This window comes from Pelophylax lessonae (genome assembly GCF_965119305.1).
Source record: "Pelophylax lessonae genome assembly, chromosome: 11".
Classification (NCBI taxonomy): Eukaryota; Metazoa; Chordata; class Amphibia; order Anura; family Ranidae; genus Pelophylax; species Pelophylax lessonae.
The window spans coordinates 57,859,484-57,871,922 of NC_138778.1; the positions used below are offsets into that span (position 1 = coordinate 57,859,484).

Here is a 12,439-nt window from a genome sequence, read left to right on the forward strand (position 1 = left end):
AGGTAGACTATCCTTACACATTCCCCTAAGCCAAACAGTTTAGATTTAAAGAAAATACTGATTTATTTTAGACAGTTAGTGAGCTTTCCCACACAGCATTATTTGTACAGAATATACAGTATTTCAGAAAGAATGATGGCAAGCTATAGTGCATGTGAAACTGTCAGTGAAGAATTTAATAGTTGGGAGGATCACCAGGGCAAACCCATGTTTGCGATACTTCTTTTAACAAGTAAGACTTAGGTTTCAGAATCATATAGCTGGGGAAAGTGTCGGTATCACTCGTTTGTGGCTAAAGCTGCTGTACAGTCTTGTGTATTGGGTTGTTTTTTTTTTTTTGGAGTTTGCATTCGACATTATATCAGCATAGCTGGTCTACTTTATTTCTCTTCTACAAAAAAGGGTAAGATTTGTTTTTTTTTTTTTTCATTGTATTTAGGTGTTATTTTATTATAATGTCCTGGAGCATCACATACAGAATGAAGCTGCTCTTTGAACTATAGTTAAGCATTATACCTAAAGCGGAAAACTTTGCAGAAGGAAAGTTACATTTAATCTAGTTATAGAGTCATTAAAACTATGTTTTACATATGGCTGATAAAAGTACTTGGATCTGCCCTGGGGTCAATCTTCTGCAATCTGCTTTATGGCAATATTTCACTCCGGAGCCACTGCTCTGCATCTCTATTCACACACAGAGCAGTGGCTCGGCCCTACCCTCTCTCTCTTCTCATTTATCACTGGCTGTAACTGACAGCAGCAGGAGCCAAGAGCTCTTGCCACTGTCTCAGCCAATGAGGAGGGAGAGTGTCCAGAGAGCCGAGGCTCTTGTGCACATTGCTTAATTGTTTACCTGAGCTTGATCCCGATCCAGCTCTATGCCCAAGAGCAGCTGCTCTCACTCTCTCCTTCCTCACTCTGCTCAGTGAGACCAGCTGAAGCCAGTGGCTCCTGCTGCTGTCAGTCAAATCTGGTGACAAGGGAGCAGGGGTGCTGGGCGGAGTCGCATTGTGTTTGATAGCCTGGCTCAGGATTGAACCTGCATGTGTCCAGAGTGCCAGCTGGGGGACCCCAGCAAAGGAGGATCAAGGCTACTCTGTGCAAAACAATTGCACAGAGCAGGTAAGTATAACATGTTTGTTATTGAAAAAAGAAAAATACTATTAAAGTGATTGTAAAGTTATCTCAGGAGTCGTTAAATATGGATGTTGGAGAACCAGGGGATTGTATCCTAATTTTGCTTTGGTTATTCATTCCATGTATTTGTTTCTCTCTCAGCTACTTTGCTGTTGACTCATATTGTATTATATTTTGCTCATGAACACTAACAGCCGCTTGTGTCAAGAATTGAATAATCCAATAATCAGTGGACATTTTCTAAGTTTGAAAATCTCTGCCAACGTCCCTGCCCTTTGTGCCACCCCCTACATTCCTGTGTTATTACCACAGATTCATGGATCATCTATATTGCTGGTGAAATAAGGGCAATGCAAGGCTATATGAACATAAGACTTGATACCCAGAGCAGTCATCCAAGCTTGCAAGGACAATTTATAAATTCTTTAATTTCTGGCCTGATAAAGGCTTTTTGCTTACAGGCAGGTAAGGCTGTAAAGTAAAAAATGTACCGGGGTGATAAATGGCAAGTCAATAACCTCAAGGTATATTAAAAAAGAATAGCGCGCAAATGCAAAAGAAATTACTACCAAATCTGAAGAGAGTCCATAAATAAAAATGGGGGTTTGGTCCCACCATATGGCCATATCGTGCTCAAGCCCACTACTGCGTCAAAGTACCCCATTATCAGTGGGTCCTACACCATCCATGAAAAAGAGATGAATCCAGCCCTTCTAACCCTTGGAGATAACACTCCTTGCTGGGGAAGATGTGCAAATGCACTACAGGGGACTCCTCCTATATCCACTTGATGGTGGACACTGATTGAGTACAGGTGTGCGTGGGGGGTGGGGAGGGCTGCTCAACCTCGATAGTCTGGTCAGACCGAATACATAATAAACAGGCAAAAAATTTTTTTTGGGGGAGCATACCCATGTATTTCCAAAGCTGCTGCAGCTATGAACCAAAAGACATGTATATTAAAAAAGAATAGCGCGCAAATGCAAAAGAAATTACTACCAAATCTGAAGAGAGTCCATAAATAAAAATGGGGGTTTGGTCCCACCATATGGCCATATCGTGCTCAAGCCCACTACTGCGTCAAAGTACCCCAAGAATAACCTCAAGGTATACTGACCACAGATCAGAAAACGATCGGGTGTATACACAATGTGTGTAGTTGTCTGCAGACATATTTTCTGCTCTAAACAGGAAGTCTCAGGTTTGATAAGCATTCATGTTTGGATGAGGACAGGACAGATAAACAATAGCAATCAAACAGGTTTTTCTAAGCCATCTAATCATTTTTTCTTCCAAGAACTGTTTACAGGCACAGTGGGTTCAAATCAAATGACACAAATTTTAAAGGACATTAGTGAAACTCAACATTGTACTATAAAGGTGAAGACAATCAGTGTCTAATGTGTCCTTTTGTATTCATTTAACAGTCTGATCCTCTGGGTCTCAATGCGGCACCGGATCCTACTGAAGCATGTATTCCTACAACTCCTAAGGAATCCCTGCCACGCAAGAGGAGAATATCTGAGGAGGTTCCTCCAGTCACTGACACCCCCAAGAAGATTAAGGTAAGGTTGCATTTTGATTTTTGTGGCTTACTGTTCTTGCTTATAAACAGGCACCCCTGGTAACATAGGAATAAATGAAATGTAATAGGTAAAATTCTCATACGTATTGTGAATATACAGTATAACATCTTTTCATTAAGGCAGACCTTTCACAAAAATTTGCATGTGGGATTGCACCAGTACCGATATATTTGCGGTGCGATTTGAGCCCATACGAATTGAATGGGCTCAAATCGCACTTCAAATAATCACATGGAATATAAACAGGAATGCAATGCCATTCCTGTCTGAATCGCATGTGGTTTCCTGCACTGCTTCTGTGTGAACACAGGCTGAAGTCGCTATGACAAGCCTGGGTTCACACAGGAGTGGTGGGGGAAACCGCATACGATTCTTTGCATTTTCAATTGAGCCTATTATTCTGTATGGGCCATCTGTAGGCTACAGAACACCTCCTCTCTGTTTGTTATGAAGGAGGTGTTCTGTAGTCTTCTTCCAGGGTGGCAACACTTCTCCATAGATGCAGAATAGTGAGCGATCCCACCCTAGGACAGGAATGTGTTCAAGGAAATGTAAACCATCACCTTGTACAACAACCCATTCAGTTTAAAATAGAAAAGGAAAGGCAAAACATTTGTGTGTGTGTATATGTATGTGTGTGTGTATATATATATATATGTAACATTATAAACACTTTCCCCCTTTTTTTATAAGTGATCACATCTGCTCTCAGCTGCATAAGTGCTAGGGGGGGGGGGAGAGAAACAGTAGCACACTGATCTTCCCAGTGAATTACTGTGCATGGGAGGTATGCCAAGACAAGTCTGATCATTGGAGGAGAGCAGGCTGAGTTTCTAGCACAGCTAGAGAACTGACCACGTGTGTTCTCCTGCTTAGCTTTTAATAGGAAAGCAAAGGGACTGACAGGACACCAGGGATTTCACATAAAGGAAGCGATACAAAGAGAACAGAATGCTTTTTCATACAAGTGCATGGTACAGCAGGCACATATCAGGAACATCAAATATTGGATTTATATATTCTTTAATGGCAAGATCTCCGGTTACAATAAGGGAAAGAAACCTGAAAAAAAGAAAACTTATGGAACAACCACATCCAAGGATGAGTAAAAGGTGCAATTTATTCTTTTTTGTTATTGGGTTTAGATATGCTATATGAAAAAAACAATAATATATTCTTTGATATAATTTAAGTATGCTAGATTTGACATCAAGCCATTATTTTTAATGTATATTAACCATTCATTTTTTAAACATCGGTTTATCATTATTGAAACTAAATTAACTTGATACTGTCCTATTTCCTTAGACCGAGCCTGTGCCTGTGACACCAGCTACCGTGCCCAGCTCCCCAGTCTGTCCAGGAGTTTCGCTAGAGGAGAAGTTTGCAAACATGGTGAAGCCGACTGAGTGAGTTTTTCAGATTTCAGGGATAGAATGTTGTAGTTTGGCAAGACATCGTTAAAAAGAACCCCAATCAAAAGTAAAAATTTCACCTTGCAACTGTAAAGTTGATAAGTCTTTTTTCTTTTTCTTTACAGTGTTTTCTGGGATTTGGACATACAGAGTAATGTATTGGTTAAGGCACCTCCACCCTCTCACTTATTACCACCCCCATCACAAGCTTTAGCAGTCCACCCTGAAGTGGAATTTCTACGGGCACAGCTTATCCTGAAACTACGACAGCATTACAAAGAACTCTGCCAACAAAGAGAAGGTATGTATTTATTTTATGTAATAGGGTGTGTTGCCAGTTCTTGGTCTCTAATGCAAAAATATGAAATTGCCCCTGCTCTATAACGGATATAATTTTGCTCCATCTTTGGTGCCATTTACCAATGTGCTGAGGCTGCTGAGATGTGGAGTGAAAAATCTGCTCCTATGTTAGTGGATGTGGCCCCTGGTAGAAGCATTTATCATAACACAACAGACTTAAAATAACATTTTACTGTCTTGCACTAACTGTAGAAGTTTACTGTGTGCCGGCTCTCTTCTGTTCCAGTTAAATAGTAAGAGCATTGCAGAGAGGTTGCAGCAGATCTTTACTTGAGCACTTATGCAAATTCTGGTTCTTGGTTCTTGGAGTTCTGCATTAGCAATAGGATTTTCTAGGCTTGGGACAATTACTTGGTGTCAGGAACGCCCATAAAACCTCTGGTTTTAGGTTTTCGGTGTTCTTCGTTGGTAATAGGATTTTCTAGGTTTGGGACTATTACTAGGTGTCAGGAAAACTTACACAACCTGTGGTTCTTGGTCTTGAATTTCTGTATTAGTAGTAGAATTTACTAGGCGTTGTAGTGTTATTAGGATTCAGGAAGGCATTGTGGCTGATTCACTAAAGACATCGAGAACATTTCAACAATGCACTGTGTGACTATTTACTTCAATTATCCAGTCAAGTGCAGATTCAAAAAGTAAACAGGGATATGCCTTTCACATGATTGGATCATTGAAGTGAATCGTCATACATTTTAGTGTGTGAGCATGCTTAGCTTCTTTAGGAAATCAGCCTCAGGAACGCCCATAAAACCTCTGGTTTTAGGTTTTCGGTGTTCTTCGTTGGTAATAGGATTTTCTAGGTTTGGGACTATTACTAGGTGTCAGGAAAACTTACACAACCTGTGGTTCTTGGTCTTGGATTTCTGTATTAGTAGTATAATTTACTAGGCGTTGTAGTGTTATTAGGATCCAGGAAGGCATTGTGGCTGATTCACTAAAGACATCGAGAACATTTCAACAATGCACTGTGTGACTATTTACTTCAATTATCCAATCCAATCAAGTGCAGATTCAAAAAGTAAACAGGGATATGCTTTTCACATGATTGGATCATTGAAGTGAATCGTCATACATTTTAGTGTGTGAATATGCTTAGCTCCTTTAGGAAATCAGCCTCAGTATGCAAAAAAAACCCAGAAGTAACCAATACAGTGCCTTGCGAAAGTATTCGCCCCCCCCTTGAACTTTGCGACCTTTTGCCACATTTCAGGCTTCAAACATAAAGATATAAAACTGTAATTTTTTGTGAAGAATCAACAACAAGTGGGATACAATCATGAAGTGGAACGAAATGTATTGGATATTTCAAACTTTGTTAACAAATAAAAAAACTGAAAAATTGGGCGTGCAAAATTATTCAGCCCCTTTACTTTCAGTGCAGCAAACTCTCTCCAGAAGTTCAGTGAGGATCTCTGAATGATCCAATGTTGACCTAAATGACTAATGATGATAAATAGAATCCACCTGTGTGTAATCAAGTCTCTGTATAAATGCACCTGCACTGTGATAGTCTCAGAGGTCCATTTAAAGCGTGAGCATCGTGAAGAACAAGGAACACACTAGGCAGGTCCGAGATACTGTTGTGGAGAAGTTTAAAACCAGATTTGGATACAAAAAGATTTCCCAAGCTTTAAACATCCCAAGGAGCACTGTGCAAGCGATAATATTGAAATGGAAGGAGTATCAGACCACTGCAAATCTACGAAGACCTGGCCGTCCCTCTAAACTTTCAGCTTATACAAGGAGAATACTGATCAGAGATGCAGCCAAGAGGCCCATGATCACTCTGGATGAACTGCAGAGATCTACAGCTGAGGTGGGAGACTCTGTCCATAGAACAACAATCAGTCGTATACTGCACAAATCTGGCCTTTATGGAAGAGTGGCAAGAAGAAAGCCATTTCTTAAAGATATCCATAAAAAGTGTTGTTTAAAGTTTGCCACAAGCCACCTGGGAGACACACCAAACATGTGGAAGAAGGTGCTCTGGTCAGATGAAACCAAAATCGAACTTTTTGGCAACAATGCAAAACGTTATGTTTGGCGTAAAAGCAACACAGCTCATCACCCTGAACACACCATCCCCACTGTCAAACATGGTGGTGGCAGCATCATGGTTTGGGCCTGCTTTTCTTCAGCAGGGACGGGGAAGATGGTTACAATTGATGGGAAGATGGATGGAGCCAAATACAGGACCATTCTGGAAGAAAACCTGATGGAGTCTGCAAAAGACCTGAGACTGGGACGGAGATTTGTCTTCCAACAAGACAATGATCCAAAACATAAAGCAAAATCTACAATGGAATGGTTCACAAATAAACATATCCAGGTGTTAGAATGGCCAAGTCAAAGTCCAGACCTGAATTCAGTCGAGAATCTGTAGAAAGGACTGAAAACTGCTGTTCACAAACGTTCTCCATCCAACCTCACTGAGCTTGAGCTGTTTTGCAAGGAGGAATGGGCAAAAATTTCAGTTTCTCGATGTGCAAAACTGATAGAGACATACCCCAAGCGACTTACAGCTGTAATCGCAGCAAAAGGTGGCGCTACAATGTATTAACTTAAGGTGGCTGAATAATTTTGCACGCCCAATTTTTCAGTTTTTTGTTTGTTAAAAAAGTTTGAAATATCCAATAAATTTCGTTCCATTTCATGATTGTGTCCCACTTGTTGTTGATTCTTCAAAAAAAAATTACAGTTTTATATCTTTATGTTTGAAGCCTGAAATGTGGCAAAAGGTCGCAAAGTTCAAGGGGGCCGAATACTTTCGCAAGGCACTGTACAACAGCAAACTGCTTGTTATAAGCTACAGACAATGTTCACCTTACTGGGATGGAGTTTTTCGGTGAAGCACATGATCTCCTACTTGGCCAAAAATAATTTTGAAAATATATATTTCATAAATACCACAGCTTTGTATAGAAATGTGATACATCACTTTCTGATTGCTGTTTTCATTAACATGTGACCTAATTTTGTAGCGTCTTCGGGGCTGGCATGTAAATTGCATGAGAAAGGTGTATGCTTTTTCTAAATTCCTGAGCTGGGGGGGCCATGTCAGTGGAGCTCACTGGATGGCTTATAGCCTGGCCACAGACGTTAGAGGGTGGTCATATATTTGTGCACATTGACGGAGCCTTTGAAAGTGGTTCAAATTAGATAACAAGTAATCTTCTTGGATAGGTTTGGGAGACAGATTGGGGAATTGGAACTGACATCAGTTTGTCAGCTGGAAAACATAATTACAAGGATTGTCTTCCCTGTCAGTAGTTAGCTGGCCAGCTCCCACCCAACCCATCCAAAAACAGTTAGATCAGGCAATTGTCATGTCTGTGGGTCCTGGAAGGATTGTGGTAAAGGAAATGTTTTATATCTGTGATACGCATGTTGCAGCTGAAATCAACATTTGCCTGACCATGTGATGGCTTTCCACTCTTGTGCACTCTGTAGCTTTATTTTCTGTTCTTAGCTGAGAGGAGTAAAACTTGGCATGGTCTTTCACTGGTATGAACCCGTCTTATTGAAAGTTTCATTTTTTTATGTGTTCAGAGATGGAGTACTAGGGTTGGTTTATCAAAACTGGAGAGTGCAAAATCTGGTGCAGCTCTGCATAGAAATCAATCGGCTTTCAGTTTTTTTTTTTTTTGCCAAAGCTTAATTGAACAAGCTGAAGTTAGAAGCTGATTGACTACCATGCACAGCTGCACCAGATTCTGAGTGCTCTAGTTTTAGTAAATCAACCCCACTGTTCTAAGACGTTGTTTTTTGTTTGGACCTCCTGTCACCCTGAACAAGACTGACCATTCTCTTCTGACTTCTTTCTACAACAAGATGTTTTAGCCCACACAATTTCTGCTCTATACACTTTATGACTCAGCGATGTATGGAAATCCAACAAATCAGTAGTTTTTGGAATACTGTAAGCTGTCATGTCTATCTTGCACTGTCATTCCTCGAACAAAGTAGCTCCGGTCTTGCTTGTGTCTTCCTCCATTTATTGTATGGTCAAAGTCTGTGTGTATATCCACATCCCGCCCGCCCTATAGCAGAATGACGGCGGGAATGTGGTTGCATTATCCTGACCGGACGTCATATGACGGCGGCAGGATAATGCGCTCTGCGCGCTCCCCGGGGGCACGCAGAGCGGCGATCGGTGATGCGAGGTGTCACACTGACTCCCTGCATCTCTGATCTCGGTAAAGAGCCTACTGACGTAGGCTCTTTACCATGTGACCAGCCGTGTCCAATCAAGGCTGGTCACATAGTAAACAGGAAGAGCCGTTGATCGGCTTTCCTCAGTACGTGCCTGACAGGCACGAGTAAAGGAGCGCCGATCGGCGGCTCCTCTGACGGGGGGGGGGGTCGGCCCCCCATTGCCCTCCCTATCAGTGCTGCCCGCCAGTGCCCTCCCCATCAGTGGTGCCCATCATTGCCATCTATCAGTGCCGCCCACCAGTGCCCATTATTGCCCACCAGTGCCATCTATCAGTGCCCATTAGTGCCCATAAGTGCCGCCTATCAGTGCCCATTAGTGCCCATCAATGCCGCCTAGCAGCGCCGCCTATCAGAGCCGCCTATCAGTGCCCACCAATGTTGCATATCAGTGCTACCTATCAGTGCCACGTATCAGTGCCGCCTATCAGTGCCTCCTCATCAGTGCCTGTCAGTGCAGCCTCATCAGTGCTCATCAGTGCAGGAAAAAAAAATACTTTTTTTTTTTTCAAACTTTTCTGTCTTTTTTTTATTTGTTTAGCAAAAAAGAAAAAACCTTGCGGTGATCAAATACCACCAAAAGAAAGCTCTATTTGTGGGGGGAAAAAATTACATAAATTTGGTTTAGGTACAGTGTTGCATGACCGCGCAATTGTCATTCAAAATGCAACAGCGCTAAAAGCTGAAAATTGGCCTGGGCAGGAAGGGGGTGAAAGTGCCCTGTATTGAAGTGGATATACTGAATATCATTTATATGTACTGTATATATACACACTAATTATAACACGACACTTCTTATGCGACTAAATATAGCACAAGCTAAAAAATAGGATTTTTCCTTCAACTTACCTGTAAAATCCTTTTCTTGGAGTACATCACGGGACACCGAGCCGGTGATAATGACTATCTGGGTTATACGCTACCCTTAGGTGATTGGACACTGGCAACCAGTGGACAGAAAGTTCCTCCCATATAACACCTCCCATACAGGAAGAGCCTCAGTTTTTGAAGCAAGCAGTGAAGATCACAGAAAAGAGAGGAGGGACCTCTGTGTCCCGCGATGTACTTCTAGAAAAGGATTTTACAGGTATGTTGAAGGAAAAATCCTATTTTCTTTATCTTACATTACGGCACACAGAGACGGTAATAATGATTATTTGGGATGTCCTAAAGCAATTCCCCTAAAGAGCTTATACTGCTGCCTGAAGTACGCTACTTCCAAATTGAGCCCATTCTCGGCCTCTTACATCCACTTGGTAAAACTTCATGAATGTATGAACTGAAGAACAGGTAGCAGCTTTGCAAATTTGAGCCATAGACACCTGATGATGCACTGCCCATGAAGCACTTACCCTCCTGGTAGAGTGAGCTTTTAACGTAAAGATTGGAACTTTACCCTCTAAGCCATATGCCTGAGCAATGGCTTGAGAAATCCACTTGGAAATAGTGAAACTAGTTGCCGTTTGGACTTTCTTAGGCCCTTCTGGCAGGATAAAGAAGGCATCAGTACTACGAATTAGTGCTGACATTTTTAAATAGACTTTGACTGCTCGTACTACATCAAGACAATGCAACAATTCCTCCTCCACAGTCTGAGGACTCTGAAAAAAAGAAGGTAGAACAATATCTTGGTTATGATGAAAACAAGAAAATACCATAGGCAAAAAGGCCGAATGAGGGTGTAAGACCACCCTGTCCTGATGAAGGCTCAAAAATGTCTCTTTGCAGGAAAGAGCCGCCAATTCCGACACCCTTCTGGCCGAGGTTATGGCAACCAAAAAGACCAATTTCCTTATCAAGAGAACCAAGAGAATATGCCTGATAGGCTCAAAGGGTTGCTTTTGTAGCACAGAGAGCACAAGATTTAAGTCCCAAGGACATAGGAGTGGCTTGACTGGCGGAACTTAGCGAATCACACCTTGCAAAAAAGCCTGCACCAAGGAGTGCATTGTTAATGGTTTCTGAAAGATAATAGACAAGGGGGAATCTGCCCCTTAATGGTTCCTAATGCCAAATAAAAAAATAATTCTTCCAATGACATACTTACGAGGATGCCATCTCTTGGATTCACACCAAGAAATGTAGGATCTCCAGACCCTATACCATATTCTCCTAGAGACAGGTTTTCTGGCATTTATCAACGTAGCCAGAGCTGGACCAGAGACCCCCACGATCCCTTAAGATTCTCGTCCCAATAGCCAAATCGTCAAATTCAGCGACCGTAAAGTAGGGTGGAATATGGGACCTTGGGAGAGCAGGTCTGGATGACATGGAAGCAACCATGGCTCCTCCACTGCAAATTTTACGATTTCTGCGAACCAAGGTCTCCTGGGCCAAGCCAGAGCCACCAGGATCACCAGCTTCCCCTCCACCTGAATTCTGCTCAACAGACATGGCAAAAGCTGGACCGGAGGGAACGCATAGATCAGGTTGAACGGAAACCAAGGAATCACATCGCAATCGGATCCTTTGTTCTGGAAACAAACCTGTCAAGCTTGTTGTTGAACATGGACGCCAATAGATCTACGTCGGGAGTACCCCAACGTTGGCACATCAGTTAAAATACCTTGGGATGCAGGGACCACTCCTCTGGAAACAATCGCTGCCTGCCAGTTGTCCACCCCCGGGATGAAAACTGCTGACAGACATGGATGTGGTTCACCTCCTTCTGCACTGATTGGCTTCTGGTTCCCCCCTGATGGTTGATATAAGCCACCAGAGTCGCGTTGTCAGACTGAATCCTGAGAGGAAACCCTGCAGTCTGGTCATCCAAGAAACCAGTGCCAAACGGGCTACCAGGACCTCCAAGATGTTTATCGGTAAAACCTTTTCCACCTGAGACCACCTTACCTGGATAGAGATTCCTCCAGGACCGCTCCCCTGCCCACAGGGCTGGTGTCTGTGATTACTACCTTCCAGGTCGCAGGCAGAAAATATTTCCCCTTGCTTAGGTTGCTGAGGGCCAGACACCAGGTCAGATCCTGTCTTTCCCTTGGGGAAAGAAACATTGGGGAATCCAGAGCTTGGAGTTTTTTGTTGCAAGGGGACAGAATACTGTTCAGGAACAGTCTGGAGTGGAATTCCACATAAGGGACTGCTTCGAACGAGGACACCATCTTGCCTAGCAGTCTCATGCACAGCCGTATAGAGGGAAACTTTTTCCCCTCTTACCAACCGCACCAGACCCTTCCAAGGCCAGAACCTTTTTTGATGGCAGGAAAACCTTTGCCTGAGTAGTATCGAGAATCAGACCCAAGTATTCCAGAATTTGAAAAGGCCTTGAGGCTGACTTTTCTAAGTTTACAACCCTGGTCCTGACAGATTTAGACCTGGTCCTGACCGATTCTTGATCAGCAGGTCATCCACCTCCTTCAAGACACTGGCGAAAAAAACTGAGGTTCTTCCTGTATGGGAGGGGCTATATGGGAGGAACTTCCTGTCTATTGGTTGCCAGTGTCCAATCACCTAAAGGTAGCGTATAACCCAGATAGTCACTATTACTGGTTCTGTGTCCCTGTGATGTACGATAAAAGGTTATTTTTTATGCGTACCTCTAAACACAAAGCAACCCTCAAATGAGATGACAGCACTTATGGTTAACCATAAAACACATCCCAAGGCTTACTTAGTCACAATTACAAGTTCTCTTTGTGTCGTACGATTTTCATTTTATCATTCTGAATCTTATGTTTTCACATGACTTTGCTTTTAATGGAGATACACATT

General features: G+C 42.5%; 1 protein-coding gene across 2 annotated transcripts in view; it reads left to right on the plus strand.

Moving 5' to 3' along the window:
- The window catches only part of PCIF1 (phosphorylated CTD interacting factor 1), a 102,424-nt gene that overhangs the window by 30,818 nt on the left and 59,167 nt on the right, over positions 1-12,439 (plus strand). For both annotated transcript variants that reach the window (XM_082271695.1, XM_082271696.1), the window contains exons 4-6: positions 2,565-2,702; positions 4,032-4,132; positions 4,264-4,439. In XM_082271695.1, coding sequence (XP_082127821.1) covers positions 2,565-2,702; positions 4,032-4,132; positions 4,264-4,439 — 415 coding nt within the window. The remainder of the gene's footprint in view (positions 1-2,564; positions 2,703-4,031; positions 4,133-4,263; positions 4,440-12,439) is intronic.